The sequence below is a fragment of the Diuraphis noxia genome, unplaced genomic scaffold (genome assembly GCF_037042655.1).
Source record: "Diuraphis noxia isolate RWA-SAM2 unplaced genomic scaffold, SU_Dnox_SAM2 contig0001, whole genome shotgun sequence".
NCBI lineage: Eukaryota > Metazoa > Arthropoda > Insecta > Hemiptera > Aphididae > Diuraphis > Diuraphis noxia.
Genome location: NW_028301711.1, coordinates 95,625,441 through 95,652,895, shown reverse-complemented (window position 1 = coordinate 95,652,895; position 27,455 = coordinate 95,625,441). Strand labels below are relative to the sequence as shown.

Here is a 27,455-nt window from a genome sequence, read left to right as displayed (position 1 = left end):
AACTTAAGTTTTTTTGGTATTATTAACAGTGAATATAATTTCAATAAGGATTCAAAACAAATTAGAAAACCCAGAAAACCGGTTTTCCTATTTGAATTTATAACTAATTGTCCATCCAGAAATTTTAAAGACTTTACATAAGATGAAAATGTTTCTATGAATTCAGAAATCTCTTGATAATTACTGGCGCATAAAGCTTTTTTGAAACCATAACAATTAAGTGATCTTGAATTTAAAATATCAAATGCATTATTTAACATTTTTAAGAACTTAATTGTTGCTGTTGCATTTTGAAAATCTTCTAAATTTAAGTTATTCATACAGAATTGTAGTGCAGTGGCTACTGATCGGCTAAGTAATTGGGTGGCGAGTTTAACTTTCATTTTTTGCCTGGAAAAGAATACATGTTGTTTTTTTAGTTTATTTGATAAATGGCAATTTTCATTTTCTTGCAATACCAAAAGTTTTTCAATAAATGCATAATCTATGATTTCATTATTATCATCTAAAAATCTCCTTTTCTCTCCAAAGCAATTTCTAACTAATTTAATCATGTGTGAAGGATCAGGTAAAATAACTATAGGTTGTAGATTATGAATAGTAAAATTAGTCTTTTAATTATTAGGATCATATGAGCAGCCAAGATTTTTTGTCATACCAATATTAGAAGAACAACCATCAAAAGTAACACTCACAACAACAACACCAGTTTTAGTAACTAGGTCTAAGTATTGAGAAAATAGATTAGATTTTTGTGTACTATTAAGATGTTTACATAAGAAGTAGCCAACAGGCAATTTCCATCGTTCATTAATAGCTACAAGCATAAAAACAAGACATTCGTTTGCTATATCTAATCGATCACTATCTAAATCTGCGCCAAAATTCACATATCCATGATAATTACTACCATCCCATTTAATATGTTTCCGAATGGCCATTTCATCTAAGACTAAAGCACAATATATGGTGTGGTCAGTATTTTTGCATTTTAATGTTAACATATTTAATGATTCTTTAGTAAAGCCAGGACTAGCATCTGTTTTTGTATACCATTTACTTAAAGTTCTTGGATGTGGTAAAATGGTATTAAATTATTTGCGGACAAAATCATAAGCTTTACCTGAATGAAAATGAAGCGAAAGAGCAAAGCGTCTTAATTCAGTTGAATACTTGGGTGGAAGCTTTTTACCAGAATTTTTTTTAGCCAAGCTACTAATTAAAAATTTGTTTTTACCAAAACAGTCAGACAAAAGGTCAGCATTATCTTGATGTAAAAGGTTATTGTCTTTTAAGGTTGCTATCAAACTCTTTAGCGAAGATATCGATTTTTGTTGGCGGTGAACTTTTTGATTTAGATATTTGATTCTTTTATTTTTTAAACTGAGTTGATGAGAATAACTGTTGATTTTTCGCTTCAATCGTAATCTACCTGGCGAATCATTAATATCAGACTGACAAATATTATTAACAGTCTGATTCTTCATTTTATCTATAAAACACAAAAACAGCTATTAAAAACAATTTTTCCAATTTATATAAGTAAACATACTATTTTATCTGGTTTTTTTACTACAAATGTATCAACAATACAATGGTCATCTTTAGTAGAAATATTACTGTCCAGATTTTCAATGTTAATTAGTTCAACTCCTTCCATACCTGATGCTTCATATGTTACCTACATTACAAAAAATAATAATAAAGAAAATATAAAAAGAAAAAAACTTGTAGGAATATTACCTTTATATGTCGTTCAATGGAAGGATTAACTGATTGGTTGTACTGATCTAATGGCACAACGATTTCAGGATACAATGTCTTAGGCTAAAATATATTATATTACCTATTAATTAACTGAATAATATAATCACAGAGTAATAATGGTTGTTTTTACCATAAAATACGTACACTTTTAACTCTTTGAATAAATATTGAGGGAATGGCTATTTTTTTTAAATGAACACTGCGTAAAAAATGATTAAAACAGTCCATAATACAGCATACATAATGTTATACAAAATAATTGTTACGAATTATATCATTATAATAGCGCGCGTTCGCGGAGATAGTGTCGATACATCGTGAAGATAATCAAATCACTACGTATACGCCAGGTGCGGTGGCAACGATCAACACTAGCGCTCCGTAGACGCGGTGGCCTGCGCAGCTACGACTAGTTTTCATCGAGTGTTATATTTAAGTATATTACGTAGTTATATTAGAGTATAGGGATGGGAATTTCAACTCACTTAAGTGAGTCAAATCATTCAACTCAGTTCAGTTTAATGAACTGAATCAGTGAGTCGACTCTCTTATCAACTCTCAACTCTCACATATTCGATGATTCGTTCACGATTCAAGGGTACGGTCAACTAGTTAAATCCTCCGTGAGTTGTGATTCCTGTGCCCTGCTGCCCTGGTAGTTGTTTCCTCCCACTTGTTTGAGCTGTTGCTTTTGTATAACATACAAATTGATATTCGATACATTATACAACACTGACAGTGTAGCTAGATTACAAATAACCAAAAATCTTACTACAATAATTAATAAATAATAATAAATTATGCTTTCTCGTATTGTTTTTTGTGAAATTACATTGTATAGATGAATAAAGAACTTTGTAAAAAGTTATATCAACAAATCAATAATTATTTTTATTTGTTGTGTTCAGTTGTTTACAGTCTTACACTTAAAACTAATATAAGTAAATAATATACAAATCAATACTTGAATTTAAATTTAATTCAAGTATTATTTGTATACACGTAACCGGTTTGAACAGAATTCAGTCGATTCACAAAATAAAGAATTTTTTAATCACTAGATGCCACGATTTAAGTTTTTCGGGACAACTTGTTCTAGTTCTCCCTTGTGACGCCCTGGTCACAATGATAAATATATAAAGGTTTTCCAAACTCGTTAATGCCAGTGTGAGGACTCCCTGCCTGGTTACTATTGATTTCTGAGCGACAAGTGTTAGTGTTATAACCAACGGAACTCACCACATCAATGAACAGTGACAGTGTTCAAATGGTAATAGCTGGTCACAGGGGGGAGGATGATCCGCCTTAAATTTTTTTTTTTAAATTTTATTGAATAAATTACCAAATTTAAAATGTTTTTACTTTTCATAATATATACGTATAATGCCCACATAAAACATTCTTCAGAAATACAAATACTTGCCATGTATAATGATTTTCAAATACTTTATTATTTGGTAATTAAACACCTGTTAATAAAATCATAAATTAATTTAATTATTTTACTAGGTAAGAAATTTTTAACTTAAAGAGGTATATTCAATTTTCAAAACTAATTTTAATTGATTATCAAGTATACTGGGTTAGGTTAAATTATATGCATGTTTTACCATATTTTTGTAAAAAAATTTAAAATTAACTGAACTTTTTTTTGTTGTTAATAAACAAAATTTTGTACAATATAGCACTGTACCTAACATGTATAAACTATATTTTAATATGAATAAATGTGAATACTAAATATGTCTATATTTATTTTTATATCCCCTCATCCCCCCGTGAGAAAATCCTAGATAAGTACTATTCTTAATCCGCAATTACGGTGATTTATTTCAATATTGTCTTTTGAATTTGGTATATGCATAAACTTATTTGTTGTTATATTCAAATAGATAGATAAGTATTCAGTATTAGATGATCTAGGTATAGGTATGGTTTTTATACGATAAAAAATTGAGGAGGCTCGTAGTATTTGGGGAGTCAAGATCCCCTAAGTTTTTACTTATATAAATTACTTATACCATATAAAATTTTAGTAAAATCTATGAATTATCATTATTCAATTCTTATTATCATAAATAAATAATAAAGGATAGGTACCTACGTTATACAATTCGTAATTTTATGTTTTGGTTAACAGCATGAGTCAATTTTTAATTTCATATTCCAATGCAAAATATTTTTTCGATAATTTCAATTCTTAATCGAGTAAATAGGAGCCTAGGTACCTACGTTTATAAGGTTTATATGAATCTAGAAAAAATTTGGTTGTCTATTCCGTTAATCATAAGTCATAACTTTAAAAGTTTTAACTTATACCTAATTAATTAATCGTTCTTAATCCGATAATAATGTATTACAATTCTCTAAAAACTATTCTGCTTCTGGATATGAAATAAAAATGTATGTAGCCATGGAGGTATTGTTAGTCAAAAAAATACATCGATAAAAATAATGACGTATTGGATGAACAATCACTTAACTTTTATTGAACCATTAAATGAATTAATTTTTATAATGTCGACAAATTATGTAAAAAATTATTTAGTACAAACTCTTTAATAATTCTTGAGGTAATGAGAGTTCACTGTTGTATCTTTGGCATGTCTTTATAGCTATATTTATTTTCCACAAGGCTTAAACAATTGAAAACTTATATGCATAATTATACATTTTATAGATAAAAATAGAAATATTTTTTCCAAAATAAAAACCATCAGTAGAAAAATTCCCACACACCACTGACCACTCCTGTACTTCTGTAATATACCAATGGAGTATGGACAGTAAATATAAAAATAGCCCCATACCATATACAAATTGATACCTACCAATCATACCATTCTTGGATATTAAACTGGCATCATCTTGTTAAAATAATTATTACCACTTAACAAGTTGTAAGTCATTTATATTTGCTCTACACCACGGTTTTAAGTTCATAAATAATGAGTAAGTCTAGTGTAGTTTGGGACTTTCTTACATTAAATGTTGAGACTGGCCGAGTGAAGTGTGGTTTGTGTCCTGTGACCATGAGCCATAACCGTTCTTCTACATCAAATATGATGAGACACATGCGACTTAAACATGGAACAGTAGATTTGAATAGTAGAAGACGGCAAAATGTATTAGAAATTTCAGAAGACCAAGTTGATGATCCTGATATACCAGAACAAGGAGTTTCAAATTCTTCTCGAGTAAGTAATCCCAATTTATTTCAATGTAAAATACATGCTTACATAAAAAAAGTGTAAAATATAAATACAAATTTACAATGATTTGTAATAAAATGTAAGAAATAAATATGTCATATACAATATTATAATATAGATTTATTTATTGTGTACATCAGGATACTAAATAAGATAATGAAATGATTTTCAGTCTGATACGTCTCAATTGGTTCAAACACAATCTTGTAGATTAAATGCTGTAGCACGGCCAATTCAATCGAACTTGATTACTCGTTACATGCCAAAACCTGTTGGTGCATCCCGCAGAAAAGTCATTGATCAACAAGTGTTAAGAATGATTGTAAAAGAGTATTTTCCCTTCAGTGTTGTGGAAGATAGAGAGTTCATCAAACTCATAAGTATGTTAAATTCAGGTTACACACTACCATCTAGGAAAACATTGACAACATCACTTCTGCCTGTAATGTATAATGAAGTTTATGAAAAAGTAAGAAATGATATAAATTCTAATGCTCGCTATGTAAGTTTGACAACTGATAGCTGGACATCAATTAAAAATGAAAGTTATACAGCTGTAACAGCACATTATATTGATAACGACTGTATCCTTAAAACATATTTACTGTCATGCTTTAAATATTCTGAGTCACATACAAGTGAAAATTTAAAAAATGAGCTAATACGGGTGGTTTCTGAGTGGGGCTTACAAAATAAAATTGCAGCTTGTACGTCTGATAATGCATCAAACATAACTGGAGCAATTCTTTTATGTAATTGGAGACACATAGGGTGTTTTGCACATTCTTTGAATTTAGCCGTCCAACATGCTCTCAAAGAAGTGCAAGATATCAGGGACAAGGTTAAGGGCATTGTTGGTCATTTTAAAAGAAGCTCTCAAGCAGCTGCCAAATTAAAACTCAGGCAAGAACAACTGGAATATTCACCTACTCTGAATGTTACACAAGATGTGGTAACTAGGTGGAATTCTACTTATGAGATGTTTGAACGTATTTTGCATTTAAAAACTCCTTTATTATCTGCTTTATCCGAGTCTAACTATGATGTGCATTTAAATGTATCTGATTGGCAAATCATTTCAAATACATGTGATATTCTTAAGAGGTTTAAAGAAATTACTATTGAAATAAGTAGTGAAAAATCGGTTTCAATATCCAAAGTTGTTGTTCTCAGTAAAGTGCTAATTAATTATTGTGGTCAGTTGAAAAATAAATATCCTGGTTCATCTGTGACGACTAAATTTATTGATGTATTGACAAATCAAGTAGTAAGTAGATTTGAAAAATATGAATGGAATATTCTCTACGCAGAAGCTGTAATTTTGGACCCTCGGTTTAAAAATCATGGATTTTTAAATAACAATGCTTTTATCGAGGGAAAAAAGTCATTGGTCAATAAAGCTAGGGATATTCAATTGGGATCAGAGAACCATACAAGTGTTGCTACTATGCCATCAACAAGTCACGACTCAATCTGGAACGATTTCAACACTGAAGTTCAGAGTTTAGTTCAAAGTCAAAATCCAACATCTGCATTTATTGTAGAAATTGATAAATATCTTTTAGAACCTTTAATTCCCAGAACAGCTGATCCTTTGCTTTGGTGGAAAGAAAACACAAATGTTTACCCAAGGCTCTTTCAAATAATGAAAAAACGTTTTTGCATTTTGGCTACATCTGTTCCATGCGAACGGATATTTTCAAAAGCAGGTCAGACAATCACTGAAAAAAGAAGTAGACTGCATAGTAAAAATTTTGAAAAATGATATTTTTAAATTTTAATTTATAGTTTTTAACACTACACAATATTATGTAATAAGTATATACTAATATTTTATTTTGATGTTACATGAGGTTATAATATGTAAGTATAGGGTACAAGTAATATTGTATTAATTAAAGTTTTTTTTTTTTGTAAATCATTTCAATAAAAAGGTTTTAAGTACCTAAGCAAAAATGTTATTTCCTATAGGATATTTTTATTTAAGATTTAGTATATTATTTTAAACTATTGAATTTAAATTTATTATTTGTATAGTTTACATTCTTGTATATAAAATAAATAAAACCATAACATACCTTCACTCAATCAGCATGATCATGTTAACTATTTTCATTAATTATTTATGTTCATACACCTGCTACTTAATTCTGAGTTTTGACAAATGAGTTAAATGCTAATAATACTATATTTTGAATTTTCTAGGTACTTCCTCCAAATATCCAATTCTACAAAATTAGTACAAATTACAATGTAATTATTTTTTTTAATCACATACCTAAGTCAAGTCAACACATATAAAACACAAAAACTGTGCACACCTACATTGTGGTGAAGTAAAATGCAATGAAATTATTTTCAATATTTCTGTTTTACTAATATTTTTTTTAATTTCAGATTTATAATTATGTATGTGAATTAAAATGTTGCACTCAATTATATACTTAATCTCATTCTGAAGACGTCTGGTGTTTGCTTGTGTAATGTGTGAAATGAAAGTATTAGTATTAAGAATTTTAAGAGTTGAAATGTTGAATAATTGATTCAAATTTCACAACAGTCCACTAGTCCAGACTCGAGACTCAGTCGAGAGTAGTTTAGAACTTAAGTCTTAAGAAGTCGATTCTTAAATCTTAAGTTTGGTTTGGCATCAATAAAACTGTCGCTTAAAAATAATAGACATCTTAAACCGGTGGTAACTGCCAACTGGTAATACCGTAATAGTACGTATAATAAAATATAATAGTTATAATAAAATTATTTTTATTATCTTATGACTTAAATCGTGATAACTGATAAGTAGTATTGTTCGCAGAAATGTGATTATAAAAATATAAACCACAGATAACTATTATTATCTGTGTTATAAACTCAACTCGCGGAACAATTCACAGTTCACAAATAAATTCATATCGAATTGTTTACTCCGACTCGATTTTGAATTGTCGAACTTTGGTTGGTAAAACTGAGTTACCGAGTTGTCGAATCTCGAATCACTGATTCGAATCGTTCAGCTCATCTGAAAGAGTCGACTCACTGAGCCGACTAACTCATGAACTACACATCTCTATTAGAGTAATATGATATGTATACTGGCGTACGTGACTACAGGAACGGACGTTCTGGTTGGAATCTGCTTATCCAGCAATTCCTACCCTGGCTGTTGCACAGACAGCCCCCTTAGTCACGGCCGCCCAGTCAGTCAGAAACTTTTGTGTCATCAAACTTATAATAACATTTGGTGGTGTAACTGAATGAACAAGACTGATTAAACTGAAAATAAAATTTAATTAAAAACTGTTAATTATGTAATAATGTATAATAATTCATGCACAAAATTATGTATTAATCAAATTTATTTTTCTACTTATACATGTTATTTATTTAAAAAAAACTTACCAGTAAACTTTATGTACAAACGTTGTGCTTTCCAAGTGGTAGGTATTATAAAATTTACGCCACACTTAATAATATACATAAATCACAAATTCCGATGTCATCATATTATGATGAGTAGGTAGCATTTTCTGTGCTCACACCGTGTTTAACATTAGTAATTAAAAGTGCAAAACACTGTTAAAATCCTGTTCTAAGCACAGTGTTTTTTCGATTTTGAATACCGTAAAATGAGGTGACTTCGGACATGTGGGGTGACTCCGGACCACGGATTAATATACTGGATACGCAACGAACCTGTGATAAGTGAAGCACTGACCTTCTCACGTTGCGGTAAGATTCCTAGCGCGATCGTGTGTAGTATTTACAAACTAATTCCCGCGTATTTTTAATTCGTGATTTTATCACATGAAAATATATAGTAATATATTATATTATAAAAAAAGTCTGTATTGTGTAAGCTCTATTAGCATAATATAATAATAATCATCATGGATTAATATATTAATAATCACAAAGGTTTGAGATTATATTTTAATTGAATCTGTGTTAACAATATAACCTAATAAATCAAAGATAATATTATGCAATAGGCAACTGACCAATATTTTTTATTCTAATATATATTATTTTCTATCAACATGCCGCCTCGGTTAGATAAATGTTGCATTGAAAATTGTTTAGGAAATTCTAAATCTAGGTTTAGTGTTCCAATAGCCTCCCATGAAAAATGGGAAAGAGTAATTGGTAAGACTTTAAATAAAAGGTCAAGGATTTGTGGTGATCACTTTCTTAAAGAAGATATAATTGACACCTGGGTGTCAGGACAAGGGACTAATAAGTACTCGGTAAGTATTGATTAAACATTACAATTTATAAGATTTATGCATCTATGACTACTAATTTGAATAAATCTATTAAGTATTGCCTAACTATATAATTGAATTAAAGTCTGTATATTTTTATATTACTTTATATTTCATTAATTTTACTTTTAACATATCTCAAGATATGTTTAAAAAAGCCTCGCTTAAAGAAAGGTGCAGTACCAATGGTAATGTTAAATTTGATAAAAAGTTGTGAAGATAATCAAAATCAAAAGTTCAGTACCGTGCCAATTGTAGAACAGAAATCCTGGTTGGATGAAAATAACTCATATGTAAATATACAATTTAAAATTAACTTTTGTATTAAAAAAAATATTAGAAAAATGTATTTAATAAAATTTAACTTAGGTAAATGTTTTTACTCATAAAATGGATATTAGTGATTCTACTATTTCTACTGAAGCAAGTACAAGCAATCAAAGTACTTCATTTGTAGAGGTTAGTAGTTGTAATGTAGCTTTTATTAAAATAACATACTATAATATCAACAATTATAATAATTAATAATAAATTGACACATACCTAAAATGTAATTTAATTATATTTAAGAAAATAATATGTCAATTTATAAAACACATAAGAATATGAGTAATATATACCCTACAGCAGGCACCTCATTTGTTTAGAAAATATATTTAAAAATGTTTTCAATTTTATAGGAGCCTATATTTTATGTCCTAGTAGACAAACAAAATAATGTTAAACTTCCTACTAAGTGGTTTAAGGATATTTCGATGAACGAGTTGAATAAAAAGTTAACAGTTTCATTTTTTAAACTGTCAAATTATAATATAAATTATCAACATAGTATTGAGAAAGAATTAATAGTTACTCAAGGTAAATAAAACTTGTTGCTATATAACTAACCATAAAACTCTGAATTTATCTATTTTAAATTTAAATTTATAATTGCTAATAGATTCAGAACTCATCATACATGTTTTTAATGAAAATATAACTAATGAACAAAAACAAATACTATTTCCCTCAACATCTCATCCAACTGAAAATACAACTATAGAAAATGTAGAAAGTATAATTAAAACTCTTGATTCTTTGAATGTATGTTATGGAGCTGTTCCAGTAAATAATTATCCTGATATAAAAGAATCGTTTGGCCATCAGTATCAAAATATTAATGGGTTTTGGAAGCATTCAAGTTGTTCTAAAATATTACCAGAAAATAGGTAAATCTATCTAATGTATTCAGTAGACATTTTTACAAAAATAATATAGTAGTGTTCTATTTAGTTAATTAATTTTAGTTCTAGTTCTTGTTGTCTATGGTGCAAACGGTTATTGTATTCAATAAAAAAGAAGCAAACCCAACTAAAAAATAAAAAGTCTATTAAAATTTATTTTTCACCAAGTAAAAAATTACATTTTCAAAACCTTAGAAGTATACGAAAAAAAAATAGACAACAAGTATTGAGGTCAAATAATAAAATCATTCAATTAAAATTTGATCTTAATTTATTACAAAATAAAATAAATGAAATGTCAAGTAATGAATTAACAAAGCGTATTGAAGATTCCGGAATTCCAAAATGCCAATCTGAATTAATTCATGAGATATTTGCTGCAGCTAAGTACAAAAATCCAAAAAATAGACACTACTCAGAAAGTTGGATGATTCTATGTTTATTATTTCAAATACGGTAAATATTATATACTATAAAATACAATTTGGATCTATAGTTTTAAATATTACTAGATAGTAGATATTAGATTATAAGTTGATTTTCACATGTTGTATTTATGTTTTGTATAGATCCCCTTCCGGATACAAATTTTTACGTGATCAAAATATTTTACCATTGCCATGTGTAAACACTATTCGAAAACATTTACTGGCCTTTAAAAGTGAATGTGGTTTTGATAATTCATTTTTTAAGTTGTTAAAGAAAAAGTTTTCTAATAAAACTCAACAACAAAGAACAGGCGTTTTATTATTAGATGAAATATTCCTAAGGACTAGCATTAACGTAAAAACAAGAACATTAACATACAGCGGGTTAGAAGATTTTGGAGGTGAAATAGAAAACAAGGTTAATAGTTCAGAATTAGCGGATCATGGATTAGTTTTCATGTGGAAAAGTTTAGGAGATGACGTAACTCAGCCCATAGCTGTCTTTGCGTCTAAGGGACCAGTTAAAGGTTAAATTATTTTAAGTAGCTATTATGTATAATATATTAATACTAATATTATGTTATTACTTATTAAGTTAAAATTTGTAACAATATAGATATAGGTACTATAATATTATCTAAATCAAATTTTTTATGTTTATTATCATAGGTATTGATTTAGCACAGTTAGTTGTTAAAGCAATTATTTTATTGCTAAAAATATTAAATGTAACTGGTAATAAAACAGAGTTCAAAAACTATTTCCAAAATCCATTTAATGAGAATCGAAAAATATATGTATTTTCTGATGCCCCGCATGCAATAAAAAACGTTAGAAATCGTTTATTTCAAAATAAGCAATTAAAAGTAAATAATAAGTAAACCTTAAACCTTTAATTATCATAATTGATACTTAGAAAAATATTTTACTTTAAAAAAATATGTAACAATTTGTTTAGATACATCCATCAAAGTCTAGCATCAAATGGGACCATTACAGTCAAGTATTGAAATGTGATACAAAATCAATGTTAAAAATATGCCCTAAGATTACAAGGCAACATATAGAATTAAACAATATGACGAAAATGAAAGTAAAATTAGCTACACAGGTATTTTATTAATTTATTTTGTAAAAACTTGTGTCTATTATCTACTTCTAGCCTCTAGGTATATCTATATTATAAATAAATATTTTAAAATGTATCTATAATTTTTATGTTATGCTATGTATAAATATAGGTATTTAGTAATTCCATGGCAGTAGGCCTCCAATTTTACAGAGAACAAAATATTAATGATCTTAAGGATTCATTGGAAACACAGAATTTTACACTTAGGATGAATAATATGTTTGATGTGTTGAATAGAAAATTTCCAGCAGAAGGAATTAGGAAAAACAGCAACGATTTAGAGGTTTTTTTTATGTTGCATTGTTGCATGTTTGTGGCATTTTTGTTAGTTAGACACTTTATGATCATCTAATTTCTATGTATCTATGTTTGTGTAAATTTCTTAATTTCTACTTATAAAAATCTGTGTTTATATGTGTTCCAAATTTGTGTGGTTAAATACTTTAAGGGTTAAATACAAATTGTGTTAGGTACCTAGGTATTTTTTACATTCAATCAAATATAGCTAATAGTAAAAAAATATTATACACTTATTTATTTTTGAAGGTTTTAAAACAGAATCTTCAATGGTTAGACGAATGGGAAAAAAATCTAGAAGATGGTCTTATACAAGAAAAAGAATTCCTCACTAAAACTACTGCTGAATCTTTAAGGCTGACACTAAAGTCTACAATTGATTTAGTATCATTTTTACTTGAAGATTGTAGCTTTACTTATGTTTTGACTTCAAAACTAAATCAAGATAGTTTAGAAGTGAGTAACTATAATTATATATTTAACTCTTTAATGCAATAACAATTTATCAAAGCTCAAAGCAATATATATTTATTATATAATACTAAGGTATATGTATGTTATTCTTGTACTAGTTAATTAATAATTATGTAAGTTTGTTAATTTAACATTTTTATTTATCGTATATGATTAATTGATACTAAATTTCAAAAATTTTTTGGTATAATACGACAAACCTCTGGGCCAAATGACCACCCAACTACACCTACTTTTCTTCAACTTTACAAATTATTGTCTGTTTGTTCATTAGTAAAACCACCAAAAAGTGGTAACTGTACAGTTATTGATGGTATTTAATTTAATTTTGAATTGTTAGTAATAATATTTGTATGATAATTCTAAACATATTATTACCCACTTTAAAAATGTAGATATGGATTATACACCATCAATAACTTTAACTGAGTTGAAAAATGCAATTAAAGAAAATGATGAATCATTTGTCCGAGAAGCAAAAATTGAGAAACTAAAAAATTATATTGACAAAGTAGTTGAGGAAGGAAAATGGGACATGGATGATGTATTTAGAGAAACCAATTTTAATGATGATACAACATTTAATTGTGTTGTATATTATTTTGCAGGGTAAATATTAATTTTATTTTTGAATACTAATTTGATTTTGTTTATAGATAGTTAAATGTATAATTTTTGTATTTTTAAGGTATTTGGCAAGAAGACTTAGTAAGAAAACAAAATGTCAACTTTGCCTAACAGGAATTAAAAATAATGATTGTATTAATAACTTACCTGCAGCTAAATTAACAAACCTTAAGTCTCGAGGTTATTTAACACAACCAGATAGTGGCTTTTATGTTTTGCTAAGACAAATTGAAAATTCATTTGCTCTTAATGCTCAAAGCCCAAATGCTTTTGATGACACTATAGACCATTTTTTTAACAAGAATTATTTAATTCCATTTCCTTGTGATGAACATAAACATGATATAGTTCAGTTTATTTTTGTGTCATATTTAACCATGCGAATGAGACAATTCACTTGGATGAGTAATAAAAAAATAAAATCTACGAACAAAGTGAAGAAAAAATTGTCAAAACTAGTTCCTCATTAATCATTTTCAAACTCTAAAAATTGTTTGTAGTATTTAATTAATATTTAGTTTTTTTTTATATTTATATGAAGAATATAAACATTATAAACATTTTAAATATTATAAACTATTTACAAATCACAATTTTAAAATGTAATTTTAACTTTTAAATTAAAATATAATTAATATAAATATGGAATAATGTAATAATGTAATATTGATACAATATTATGGTATACAATAATAAGTAATTATCATGTGGTGAAACTGTCTTAGTTCATATTTTCATTCATTAGCGCTAGGTGTCATGCCGCAGTCGAAGAAGGACAATGACTCAAAAAAAGCAGTGATAAAATGCATCGTTGCGTATCCAGTATAATAAATTAATCCGTGCTCCGGACAAAACCATATTTTTGTATTTTTCTTATCATTTTGGAATACAACTTTGATAAAAGTTGAAAATTAATGCGCCACGTTAATATCTATCATATCCTCCATAGAAAACAATATTTATTGATAACATGATATTATCATACCAAATGTTATGGAGGTAAATACAAGATGATCTATTTTTGGATTTTAAAATTATCAAACTGATAACAACTGTAGCACAACAACAAATAAACATATTTAATCGCGGTTTTCAGCAATCTGCTCGCAAATTTATCAGTTATAATTTACGTGTGTTAAAATAGTTAATTTATTTATTCATACATTGTAGTGCCACATTGTTTGTATTATTTTAAAACGTGGGGTGACTGCGGACAGCAAAATCACGATGCCCAGATCGTATAACAAAAAGGTAGGTGGCCGTTCTTACCAGAATTATGATCTTAGTATGATTAAAAATGCAATCGATGCCGTTCGTTGCAAAAAAATGTCAATTCGACGTGCTTCCGAAGCGTTTGGAATACCAAAGAGTACATTATGTGATCATTTAAATACAAAAACATTTATAAAAAAACCTGGTGGACAACCCATTTTAAACACCGATGAAGAAAGTCGACTTGTAGAAGGATTACTGAAATGTTCTGAGTGGGGGTTTCCCATGAAGTGCCGTGACATTCAGTTAGTTGTTAAATCGTATTTAGACTGGTTGGGTAAAAGTTCAAGTAAGCGTAATAAATTCAACAATAATTTGCCTGGAAAAGATTGGGTTGAATTATTTTTGAAAAGAAATAATACTCTTACACTACGATTTGGTGAAAATATTAAGCGTGTGAGAGCAGCTGTATCAACATCTGTTTTAAATGATTATTTTGATAACCTTAATGAAGTTTTAAAAGATGTCCCTCCAGATAATATATTTAATTATGATGAGACAAATTTTGTCGATGACCCAAGTAAAAAACTTGTTGTGGTAAGACGAGGTACCAAGCACCCAGAAGTTATAAAAGATACGTCTAAAACTAGTATATCAGTTATGTTTTCTGTGTCAGCTGACGGAAAAATGCTACCACCTTACACAGTTTATAAGGCTAAACATATTTACCCAACGTGGATTGAAGGTGGCGTAGACGGAGCAGGTTATAATCGGAACGATAGTGGGTGGTTTGATATGCCCATGTTTGAGGATTGGTTTATAACGTGTTTTTTACCGGCTTGTCATAATTTGGACGGACCTAAAGTTATTATAGGTGATAATTTAGCGAGTCATTTATCATTAGAAGTAATTCAACTTTGTGAAAAAAATAACATTCATTTTGTATTACTTCCCCCAAATGCGACCTACTTATGTTAACCACTCGACGTCGCCGTTTTTAGACCGATTAAAAGATGTTGGCGAAATACTTTGGATACTTGGAAAGTCAAAAATTCTGGAACAATACCTAAATCCGAATTTCCCAAATTACTTCGAAATACTTTAGAAAAATTAAGTGAAACAATGTAAAATAATATTAAGTCAGAATTTAGTGCAACAGGTCTACCCGTTCAATAAGCAAAAAGTTTTAAATAAAGTTCCAAGTGTATCTGAAGAAAACGATGATGATAAATCAAGGTCATGGACTGAAGCGTTTGTTGATATTTTGTCTGTTGTAAGAAATAAAAAAGATACGGTAAAAAAATTTAGAAGAAAAAAAATCAATGTATCTGCAGGAAAAAGTGTAAGAATAGATGATATTAAAAATAAAGACGAATTAAATGATATTGGTGACCTAGATGACCCCGACAGCGTTCAGGAAGAAAAATCAATTGATATTTATGCACCTTCTACCAGCGGGACACAAGGCAATGATTTATCGGAGACAATTGACGAAGAAGATTGTATTGATCCAAATATTGTTATAAAAAAGGGTGATTTTATTATTGTTAAATATGAAACAAATAAACGAAATATTATGTATATTGGTCAAGTAGAAATGGATAAGCCTCCATTGATATACGTGAATTTTTTGAGAAAAAAAACAAGTGCACAAGAAAAGTCATATTTCGTTTTCCCACAAGTCAAAGATAAGAGTAATATCACAAAGATGCAAGTAGTACGAAAATTAGTGCCCAGTAAAATAATGAAACGAGGACGTTTTATTTTTGACAATATTGATACAACTAATTTTCATTGAAGAAATAAAATAAATTTACAATTTACATACTTAATATAACATTTTATAAAAGTTTTGTTTGATAATTATTAGTTTACGTTTGAAAAGAAAAAGTTTATTTTTAATTTGAAGTTGACATTTTTGTAAAAGAAAAAAAAAATTTTGTCAAGTTATTTAAAATACCTAAGTTGTATTTATAATAAAGTTATGGTTTTTTTTTTTTATTTAATTCGTTACATTTTTTTTAAAAACGTCTACATTGTCCGAAGTCAACCATTATAATTTTAACATCGGTTTTTAATGAAATTCAAAAGGTGTCCGAAGCCACCCCATTTTGCGGGCGACTCCGGACAGTTTTCAACTTTTAAATAAGTGTGAACTTTAATGACTTTTATGATTATTCTTCTGCTATATGATTTCAACATACCTAAAGAATATTGTATATTTTTTTCATAATTTTAGAAAACCCGGTTCAAAAGAAAATTTTAACCCGGTTAATTTTTCAAAAAACGTTCAAATATGTCCGGAGTCACCCCATTTTACGGTACCGATTTTTTACATGGGTAGCACAGAGTGCTATTATTGTGTTTATATTGGTTTTATAACCGTGAAATATCGAGTTTTAAAACTGTTTTTGGACAGTGTCAACACTCTGTGATGACGGTTCAATGTTCAGTTTTAAAATTGTTTTCTATTCAGTGTCCTGACAGTGTTAACACTTTCATTATTACTTGAAGCTTTTGGTCCACGTTTTTCATAGCATTAACTATCTTAACGTTAGAGTTGTTTAGCATATGTAACTGTATCATAATTTGTTTATGAACTGCCTTAGATGTTTTTTCATTAGTGGCTGATGTTTATTTGATTTGTAAAAGGTTTTGACAACAGCAGTTTTCTAAAACACACATCTCAAATAAAATATAAATTTTCAATTTAAAATATTAAAATATTTTACAAACCATTTTTATTAATGAAATTTCAGCATTCGATTGCGTCCACAGGAATTTGTCTAGGGGTGGGCAAAATATTTTCCTTTTTAAATTTTTTGTTTCACTATCCTATTAATGATAAAGTATTGTTTGTGATGTTTTCTTTCATATACCTGTGTGTAGGAGATGTAAAATTTAAAAATTATTTATGAATTATACATAGATATTTATTATTATATTATTTATTATACTTAATTATGATTATTTAAAACTTAATCTTACATTCTTATGGCATTAACTTTAATTAATTAACAAGTTATGCAATTTTAAATCAGCAAATGCATTTTTTTTTTTTATAAATAAAATGTTACCATAAATTTAATAATTTAAGGTTAGGATTTGAGGATAAATATTATAATTTTACTACCTAGATGTTTTAAAATAATAACCTTTTTTATTATACTCGTATACAATATATTATATTTTATTATATTACAACTTATTTTATATTTTAAATTTGTTGTATAGTATATAGTAATTTATCTTAAAACATTAAATTAAAAAAAATATTTTGAAAAAGCCAGGGGGGCAAATACCCCAGCTTGCCCTCACCTGCGGGTGCCTATGGACGTTATTAGGATTGTTCTACTACATATTCTTGAAGAACAAGAACGAGATGAACAAATCATAAATATGTTGTTCGCGAATAAAAATAAAAGGCAAAAAGTTCATAATATGTTTACAGCTAGGCCTAATGAAAGGACGTCTGAAAATTTAGTTATGAAACACTTCATCGATGATGAGTGTAAATTTCAAAACTATTTTAGATTGACAAAATATCAATTTGATTTTGTTTTATCTGCCATCGAACAGCATATTTTAAAGATCCAACAACTACTGTGAAGTTTCCTATAACACCAAAAGAAAAACTTGCTTTAACGTTAAGGTATTTATGTATTTATTTGTTTAACACACCGCTTAAACGTCGATCCGTTGGGTAGGGCACCTATGGCCTGTGTCAAGTGTCAACACGTTGTTGACAGGCACTACATTTTTTAACTTGATAGATTATTTTTTAATTTAAATGTGAATATCTATGTTATTTCAACTGTAAATTAAACTAGTTCAAAAATGTATTAGAAAATAAACTAACTATTTAAGTTAAAAAATTAACTTTTTAACTACCTAGCTAATGCCAACCTTTGCTGATTTCAATTCCCAAAAATAGAGTCACATCAAAATACAAATAAATCACACATTGCAGTTAAATTCGCTCAGAGTTTATTAAATTAAAATTGTGAAAACAGACTAAAATATTTAATTATGAATTTAAAAAAAAAATCAGTCACTTCTTATATCATTATGTCAATAAGGATTGTTGGGACGTGGTAAGCAAGTAGTACTAAATAAAAAAGGGCACGAATTCGTTAACTTAAAAATGTGGACTGTATTTTTTATTTTTATCCATGCAATAAATTATAATAAGAATTACACGGAAAAACGCGTTGCGTACAATATAATAGTATGCTTTCCGTGGAGCGCAAATGTTTTTTATCTAACGACTATCGCCTATAGCTCGCGACTCCCTAATTAGCGGACTATCGCCGCCGCGACATTATCAAACTATTATATAGGTACTTATCGCGGATAAACAATAAACAACATAACAAATGAACAAATAAAAAGTAAATAAACATTACAATTTTACAATTAAATAAATACATTTTGCAAATCATTAAGAATAATATGATACGTCGTTTTAACAAAAAAGAATAATAATAAATTTATAATGGCTTAATCAGCGTTATTTCCTTCAAAAGGTAAAGGGCACAATTGCCGAACTGCACGCGTGACATTTCCCGTCGAAGTTCGGACTTCAGCAACTCGCACCTCCCCATCACCACTAGTAGTAATCTTAGTAACTCGTCCTAGCCGCCATCTTAAGGGGGGAATGTTGTCTTCTCGCAATAATACCATGGTATCCACTTCCAGTTTAGGTCCTTTAGCACCCGCCCACCTCTTTCTCTCTTGTAGCTGATTCAAATACTCACGGCTCCATTTTTTCCAAATAATTTGTGAGTATTGAGCAACCCGACGCCATCGCGTCAAGTGGCTTGTCGGTATATTTGACAAGTCCGGTTCCGGTATCGATAAGAGTGAGTCGCCTATAAGGAAATGACCTGGGGTCAAAACGGACGTGTCATTTGGGTCGGATGACATAGGAGTAATAGGTCTGGAATTAAGGCAGGCTTCGGCGCGCGTAAGCACAGTACTAAGCTCTTCAAAATGCAAGTTAGCGTTGCCCACAGTCTTTTGTAATAAATGTTTCATGGATTTGACCGCGGCTTCCCATAATCCAGGAGACTTACGCCTTCATCTCACAAACTTTGAACCAAACGTAAAAAAATTGGCTTTGGATCACCAAGCACAACCATCTCACTGATTAATACATTTAAAAACATTTTAGTTATCCTCTTAAATTATATTTGAACATAAGTTTTACATTTTATTTTCATTATATTCACATTTGTATATATATTATATTTATTAATTATTCAATATTAAACTTTTCATGTATATTATTTTTATTTTTATTTTAATGAAAATAAAAAGTGGATAATCCCACAAATAACAAAATTATTCTCCTATTTTCAAGACAGTATAGACATATAGTCTGTTAACTGTTGACTGCTGTCTATTTGACTGTTGCAGTTTGAGTGAAGTGAATCATATTTTTCTTTAGTGAATATAATATAAAAATAGTTATGGCAGAAGCAACTCAATGTCAAACATTAAAAAAAGGTGATGAGTTTTCTAGTTTGGTACATTTAGAAGAGACCATTAAACAATTTGAAGTTAATGAAAATTGCAATCTATCCAAATTTAACACGAGGACAATCGAAGGTGCCAAACGAAAAGGATTGAAGAGACATTTAAATCCAGAATAGAATATGCTTGTTTAAATTATATGTGTGTTCAGAGAGGTAAATATAAAAGTAGATCTAATGGGATACGCCCAAATCAAAGGTAAGTAACAATAAAATAATAACTTTTTTTTTTTAACAACATTTTTAAACAATCTAAATATTTTGTTGATACATTAATACATTTAGTTCATATCGTTCCAAATGTCCCGTGATGATATGTGTATGACAATGATATAGGTAATAAGTTAGTAATTACTTCTATTGTTACTGAACACAATCATATACGCAGTAAGGTGAGAAAAAAAAATTTGGTTTTTAATATAATTAATATTATCATTAAATTATATTAATTAGGCAATCTTTGACCACTATCCACGCCAGCGAAGACTTGACTCTGATGTTAAATCAATAGCATCAAAATTAGTGGCAATGAAAGTCAATAAAAAAATCGTGCAGAATGAGTTGATGGCACAACATAATAAAGTAATTACTTTAAAGGACATACACAACTTGGCTTTAACAAATTCTCCTAAGTTAGATGCCCTAAAATCGTTAGTTGAAAGTTTTAAAAACAAACAAGGAGTTAATTTAGAAATATTGAAAAATAATAATAACGATTTAAAGGCTATATTCTATCAAGACGATGAAATGAAAAGAATATTTGCATTATGTCCTGGAGTGCTATTTTTAGAAATATAATTAAATATAATTTAATATATAAAATCAATGATTTGAGATTACCACTTTATGTATTTCTAGGTTTGAACAATCCCTGTATTTGTGTTGCAACCTATTAAATAAATAAGTATTCATTTTTAAATGTTATTTAACCTTTTGTAGTTGTCAATAGTAATGGGCAAAGTGAAGTTGTTGGTTATTGTATTCTAATTTCTGAAGATTTAGGAACTGTTACAGATATGGTTTCAGTTTTTATACTACATAATTCAAACTGGACCAATATTAAATGCATTATGGCCGACAAAGACTTCACAGAGAGAAATGTTTTTAGAGAACAATTTCCCCAATCTAAAATATTAATTTGCTTTTTCCATTGTATAAGATCATTTTTACAGGAAATAACTACAGAAAAAATGAACATAACTACAGGTCTTACTTTAAATATAATTTACAATATAGTATGCATGCATTTTGATTGGATTTAATTATTTTAGGACAAAGAACGCTTTGTCTACAATTGGCAAAAGAAATGGTATATGCAAAAAACGGAGAAGATTATAATAGAATCTATGGCCAATTACACAAAAATTAAAAGTGTCATAGATTATTTTGAAAAAAATTGGCATAGAATTAATGACGAATGGGTTATATATTTTCAGTCAAAATATATGATTTTTATATAATGTAAAATTTTATATAATTTTATATATGATATTTTGTATTTCAATATTACGTTAGTGGAATTATCCTACCTTGTATTATTTTAGAAATAATTTCTATTTAATTTTTTTATTAAACATGCCCAGCTGTTTTTGTTGTAGTAGATCAAGAAATCTAAAATCAAAATATGCAAATATCTCTTTTCATAAGTAAGTATCATCAGTAACAAATTAATAACTGTTATTTGACTGTCATTTTCCAATTAGCAGCTTTATTAATATGACTTTTATATATAAATAACTTATTTTTATTTCAGGTTTCCGGCTAAAGAAAATATAAGAGCAAAATGGTTCAATTTTGTAAATGAAAATGGATTAAACACCTCAGATATAACTAAAAATGCCTTGATATGTTCTACTCATTTTGATTCTGAATGTTTTACATTTAATCAGAATCAAAACATAAGCATTCTAAAAAAAACTGCTGTCCCAACTTGTATTATTGCAAGAGTGAAAAATGTAAGTATTAATGTTATATTTAATACAAAAATGTATTAAGCATTTAGAGTTTTTGTATTAAATCATTCATTTACAGCCTAAAAATATTTACTCGGAATTAGTCAAACCTACGCTGCCAGGTGTTTCAAATTCCAATGAGCCTAGCACAAATAAAAAATGTATTTTGTTTGAAAGGACTGAAGTCAAGGTAAATTATAAATAATGTGTTTTAATTATTTTACTTATTTTTAAATTGTTTGTATTTACTTCAAATAGGTAATAATCATAACCCCTTTCATTTTAGTTACCTCTGAATGAATTAAATACTGAAGAAGCTATGAATATTTCATTGATATCTGTAGATGGCCAAGAAACACCCAAAAATGAAAATGTATATGTTCTGGTACCTACCTAATTACTAAATTATTATTTTTAAATGGTTTCTTACATAGGTAATTTTGTATTTTTGTCATATTATAGAAGTCTGTCAATTCTGTTAAAAGTGCAAACAATGATGACGAAATTGCATCATTGTTGGCAGTTGATACACCATCAACTTTGCAATCTATGAATATAGAAAGCCCTTCCGATACATTTATTATTAAAAAACCTTGTGTAAGTATTATTGTTAAAATTTAATCGCATATGGAAAATTCATTATTTTAAATGTGTTATTCTTTACATAGATCAAACGTGAAACATCACGTCTTATGGTTGCTAGCAAGAGTAATCCTTCTGATACTCCACGTCGTCGCTTTCTAAAACGCGGGATTCGGGCACTAACGGATGAGCTTGCTATTAAAGATCTGAAGCTCAAAACTGTGTTGCAAACAGTTAGAAGGCAGCAAAAGAAAATTGCAACAATGAAAGAAATAATCAAAAAGTTACAAAAAGAAAATCTCATAAATGAAGATGTTGGCTACACATTGTTGGAATCTTTTGGTAATAATCAAGATTTAATAACTAATTGGGCTAATAAAAATATGGGTAAAAAAGTTCCTAAAAAATATAGTCCATCTGTTAGACAATTAGCCTTATCATTGCACTTTTTCTCGGTTAGAGCTTATGAGTATGTTCGACAGCAATTTAACACTATTTTACCACACCAGCGTACTCTTAGTAAATGGTATGCTAATGTTCATGCCAATCCAGGCTTTACAGAATAGTCCTTAAAATCACTAACATTAAAAGTAAAAAATTCTCCTAATTCGGTTTATTGTGCGCTAATGATGGATGAGATGGCCATTCGCCAATATCTTCAATATGATAGTTCTACTGCAATGCAATGCAGTACTTCTACATTGCCGTGTAGATTGAGGAAATGGAATGAATAATGATAGCCTTGACGTAGCCAAAGAATGCCTTATATTTATGGTTGTTTCAGTTGATGAAAATTGGAAGCTACCAATTGGTTATTTTTTAGTTAATAATCTTCATAGTTCCCAGAAATCTGAACTTATTAAACATGCTTTGACACTTTTACAATCAACTGGTGTAACAATAATAAGTTTAACATTTGATGGATGTGCAACTAACCTAACTACTGCAAAACTTTTGGGTTGTAATTTTAACGTTAGTGCCTTATGCACATCTTTTGTTTTTGATAATACACCAAATAAAATAGTGACATTTGTGGATCCAGCTCATATGATTTAATTGGTGCTAAATGCCTTTGGAGAGAAAAAACAATTTTTAGATGATGAAGAAAATATTATTGATTTTGAGTACATATTAAAGTTGTTTTGTTTGCAAGAGAAAGAAAGTTGCCATTTAGCAAATAAATTAAGGAAAGAACACATTTTTTACTGTAAACAAAAGATGAAGGTTAAGCTCGCATCACAATTACTTAGTCAGTCTGTTGCAGATGCCTTGAGATTTTGCAAAGATAATTTAAAGATGAATGAATTTTCTGGAGCTGGTGCCACAATTAAATTTATTGAAATGTTTAATATTGCATTTGATATACTAAATTCACGTTCAATTAATTGTATTGGTTTTAAAAAAGCTTTAAGTAAAGAGAATGTAAATTATATTAATATATTTACAAACAAATTTACCAATTACATTAAAGGTCTTAAGGTAAAAGAAATTGAAGGATTTGTACCTATTTTAGATTCAAAAAGGAAAACAGGATTTATTGGTTTGTCGGAGGATTACACAGTGCTTTATTATTGTATAACACTTTTGTAGAGCCAGGCAAATTAAGCTATATTAAATTGTATAAATGTAGTCAGGATCATCTAGAATTGTTTTTTGGTACAGTAAGCTAGAGCACAAGGAGGATATAATACTAACCCAACAATTTCGAGCAGCATATAGAAAATTAGTGATAAGAGTAAATAATGTTCAAAGCTTTAACAGCGGAAATTGTATACCACTTGAGGATATTGACATTTTACATTATTCCAGTACAGATCCTATTAAAGTATTAAATAATAATTCCATAGGCATTAGTTCAGATGCAATAATTGACGAGAATAATGTAGAAAATATAAATTCATTTATCATGGACCATGACTACATTGGTAATAATTCTGAATATTCAATTAGTCAGTTCTCTAAAGAAATTATAATTTATATAGCAGGTTTTGTGGTTTATAAACTTAGCAATTCACTTAAATGTGAAGAATTTACATTTGCATTAGCAGCTTTGAAAAAGGATTGTTTCTTAAACTCTTTAATCACTTTAAAGAATAAAGGGAGAGACAAAGGAGGATTAATGTACCCTAGCGAGGATGTTATTGAAATTTGTTTTAAAACCGAACATTTTTTAAAAATATATAATTATAAACAAAAAGCAATTAATAGATTGGAAATCCAAACAAAGGTTTTAGCAGATTATTTGTATAGTTCAACATTATTCAAGTCTTTAAGGAGCCATAGTCAAGAAACACGCAGTCCATTGTCAGATCATTTTAATATTTTAATAAAGTCAATAGCTATAACCCAGTGGCGGCTCGTGCCTAGGTGTGCAGGTGTGCGCACACCACATAGATTAATTAGATATAATAGTGAAAATGTATAATAAAAATGTATACCTAATAATAAATAAATTTTAATACAACATATTCTGTTAAACTGTATTTATTATATAAAAAATTAAATTTTAGAAACAAACAAACGACTATATTTATTATTATACTCCTAAAATGTAATCGAGTTATGCAATAAATACTCATCAACTGGTGTGCAGCTCAGTCTGAACCATAGACAAGAATACTAATAGCAAATACTATAAATGACAATACGGGACAAACAATGATAATTGTAGACGACATAGCCCCCTGAAAATACTCGGACGCGCTCTATGTGTCAAATACTGAATTTCATATTAATATACTAATACGAAGACCGCCCAATTTTAAAAAGCTATATCTCGCTAAAAATTAACAAAAATGATAATTCGAACGATAAAATTAAAAAAAAAATAACCTTATTAATTTAGGACACTTTAAATATGGGTTGCTAATTGAAAATCAAGTTGATAATGGTTTCACTATTAAATAAATGGGTGAAAAAATAAAAATTTCATACATTTTGAGAAAAGCATGAAACAAAATATACTGAAAAAAAATGATAAAGTCAAATAAAAAAAATCATATGTCATATAAAAAATCGATTTTGTCGAAAACTGGTTTTGCGTAAAAATTTCCGTTTCCCGATTTTTTTTTTTGAAAACTACTGGAAAATTTTTACTTTTGACCTCTATAATGTACCAAGGATACTTTCCTACTTTGCTATAGGTAACCACCTCTGATGTTTGAAATTAAAACATTATTTCGACAAGTTATGATTTACACACATACACAATAAAAAAAAAACATCATTGTAAAATCAATACATTCATCACTTAGTTCAGAATCTAAAAACACCCGCTCTCTGTTTTATTTTAAGGAATCTATAAATATAATATAAATATAAATATCTATAAATAGTATCCGATAACCAAAATAAACATTTATTTTTACAAACATAAATGTTTATAATAAATATGTGATATAAGGCATATAATATCTCTTTTCTATGTAATGAGCCTTCATGAATTTAATTTATAATTTAAAATAAAAAATAAAATGCCTTCACACAAAAGTTGTTCGTTTTGGAGTTGCACAAATAACAGCCGACGAAATCGAGGTTTAAGTTTTCATAAATTTCCATCAGATGATAATTAGTAAGTGTATAGTTATTCTAATTACTCAGGTAAGTACTATAGACTCAGTGGCGTAACAAAAAATTTTGGGCCCCACGCAAAAATAAAAAAATGGGCCCCTAATATATTGTTGTATCAAATATAACCCTTAAACCAATGGTCTCAAATTACTGTGGGCCCCCCGCAACGCATGGTCTGCAGCCCTCAGTTACGCCACTGACTATAGTCAAGTTTGTTTTCGGTGATTCGTGCAAAAGGAGGTAATAACATCACACCAGACTCCTCCAAGTTTCATTCTGCAATACGAATGTGCATTGCTCAACAACTTCTTATGCCTCCCATTAATGGAAATTGTGAGGTTGATGCATGTGCATTTTTAATAAGCTGTGCTGATTTACTTAAAAATAAAAAAAAGTTTAAATTTGAATTTCAACAAAAAGAAGTAAATATTTCTTCACCTGATGATATAGATTCCAGGTTTGATGATAATTTAAGTGACATGAACATCAAAGTTATACAGTTGGGTATTCATGAAGAAAATGCTATAGCTTACATAGCTGGTTGGGCTAGTTCAAAATTAAGCCACATAGAATGTGTAAATGAACTGGCTACAAAGGATAAAGACCAATTAATAACGATGAAAAACAATTTTATAACTATGAAAGAATACGAAGAATGTAACTTACTTTTACCACTTCCGGGCACTTCAAAATTTGTTGAAAAAATAGTTTGTCTTTTCAATAATAATATAGAAAATTTATTGATAGACAACAAACATGGTATAAAGAGTAGAATGTTGGCTAAAATTGAATGTTACATAAAAATATGTCCCAATATTTGTCAAAATTGTAGATTTTTATTCATTGATAAAATTTTGAATGTAACCATCAATTCTTTTATAAAAAAATGTAATAATACACCAACTTTTAAACAAGTGAAAAGTAAGAAATTAAAAAAAATAATGCATTTATAATAATGTAAGTACCTATTTTACTTGTATTGTTGTATTTGTATGTAATAGGTATGAATATTTTTGGTAAATAAATTTATTGTATATTATATTATTATATTATAATAATATAATAACTGTTAAAATGTTAAATACTTAAATATAAAAATATTATGTAATATGTATTTACTTTTACTATTTAGTAATTAGTTTTAGTATTTTCAAATACTATAAATGATTTATAGTATTTGGTA

General features: G+C 28.4%; 5 protein-coding genes across 5 annotated transcripts; 4 read left to right on the top strand and 1 right to left on the bottom strand.

Annotated features, from left to right (window-relative positions):
• Nucleotides 1-9,016: 9,016 nt before the first annotated feature.
• On the top strand, nucleotides 9,017-10,535 carry LOC149062557 (uncharacterized). Its single transcript, XM_089217603.1, has 6 exons — nucleotides 9,017-9,223; nucleotides 9,385-9,534; nucleotides 9,611-9,704; nucleotides 9,812-9,882; nucleotides 9,922-10,099; nucleotides 10,182-10,535. Exons 1-6 carry the CDS (start codon nucleotides 9,017-9,019, stop codon nucleotides 10,451-10,453), a joined length of 972 nt encoding a protein of 323 aa, XP_089073729.1. The 3' UTR covers nucleotides 10,454-10,535.
• Nucleotides 10,536-11,979: 1,444 nt separating this feature from the next.
• On the top strand, nucleotides 11,980-12,819 carry LOC149062556 (uncharacterized). Its single transcript, XM_089215357.1, has 3 exons — nucleotides 11,980-12,003; nucleotides 12,134-12,307; nucleotides 12,571-12,819. Exons 1-3 carry the CDS (start codon nucleotides 11,980-11,982, stop codon nucleotides 12,817-12,819), a joined length of 447 nt encoding a protein of 148 aa, XP_089071483.1.
• Nucleotides 12,820-13,192: 373 nt separating this feature from the next.
• On the top strand, nucleotides 13,193-14,227 carry LOC149062555 (uncharacterized). The gene is made up of 2 exons (XM_089217601.1): nucleotides 13,193-13,404; nucleotides 13,484-14,227. Exons 1-2 carry the CDS (start codon nucleotides 13,193-13,195, stop codon nucleotides 13,890-13,892), a joined length of 621 nt encoding a protein of 206 aa, XP_089073727.1. The 3' UTR covers nucleotides 13,893-14,227.
• A 4,907-nt stretch (nucleotides 14,228-19,134) lies between these two features.
• On the bottom strand, nucleotides 19,135-19,671 carry LOC149062554 (uncharacterized). Its single transcript, XM_089217600.1, has one exon. It carries the CDS (start codon nucleotides 19,669-19,671, stop codon nucleotides 19,135-19,137), a length of 537 nt encoding a protein of 178 aa, XP_089073726.1.
• A 2,017-nt stretch (nucleotides 19,672-21,688) lies between these two features.
• LOC149062553 (uncharacterized) lies at nucleotides 21,689-23,268 on the top strand. The gene is made up of 6 exons (XM_089215356.1): nucleotides 21,689-21,814; nucleotides 21,922-22,123; nucleotides 22,200-22,310; nucleotides 22,407-22,505; nucleotides 22,583-22,717; nucleotides 22,789-23,268. Exons 1-6 carry the CDS (start codon nucleotides 21,744-21,746, stop codon nucleotides 23,266-23,268), a joined length of 1,098 nt encoding a protein of 365 aa, XP_089071482.1. The 5' UTR covers nucleotides 21,689-21,743.
• The last annotated feature ends 4,187 nt before the right edge of the window (nucleotides 23,269-27,455 follow it).

Coding starts and splice junctions, on each gene's coding strand:
- LOC149062556 (XM_089215357.1), top strand. CDS start 11,980: ATGAAAGTAAAATTAGCTACACAG. Junction 12,004..12,133: donor AAGTAAAATTAGCTACACAG/GTATTTTATTAA, acceptor GTATAAATATAG/GTATTTAGTAATTCCATGGC. Junction 12,308..12,570: donor AAAACAGCAACGATTTAGAG/GTTTTTTTTATG, acceptor TTATTTTTGAAG/GTTTTAAAACAGAATCTTCA.
- LOC149062557 (XM_089217603.1), top strand. CDS start 9,017: ATGCCGCCTCGGTTAGATAAATGTTGCATTGAAAATTGTTTAGGAAAT. Junction 9,224..9,384: donor AAGGGACTAATAAGTACTCG/GTAAGTATTGAT, acceptor ACATATCTCAAG/ATATGTTTAAAAAAGCCTCG. Junction 9,535..9,610: donor TGGATGAAAATAACTCATAT/GTAAATATACAA, acceptor AATTTAACTTAG/GTAAATGTTTTTACTCATAA.
- LOC149062554 (XM_089217600.1), bottom strand. CDS start 19,671: ATGAAACATTTATTACAAAAGACTGTGGGCAACGCTAACTTGCATTTT.
- LOC149062555 (XM_089217601.1), top strand. CDS start 13,193: ATGGATTATACACCATCAATAACTTTAACTGAGTTGAAAAATGCAATT. Junction 13,405..13,483: donor GTTGTATATTATTTTGCAGG/GTAAATATTAAT, acceptor TGTATTTTTAAG/GTATTTGGCAAGAAGACTTA.
- LOC149062553 (XM_089215356.1), top strand. CDS start 21,744: ATGCCCAGCTGTTTTTGTTGTAGTAGATCAAGAAATCTAAAATCAAAA. Junction 22,311..22,406: donor TTGAAAGGACTGAAGTCAAG/GTAAATTATAAA, acceptor CTTTCATTTTAG/TTACCTCTGAATGAATTAAA. Junction 22,506..22,582: donor ATGAAAATGTATATGTTCTG/GTACCTACCTAA, acceptor GTCATATTATAG/AAGTCTGTCAATTCTGTTAA.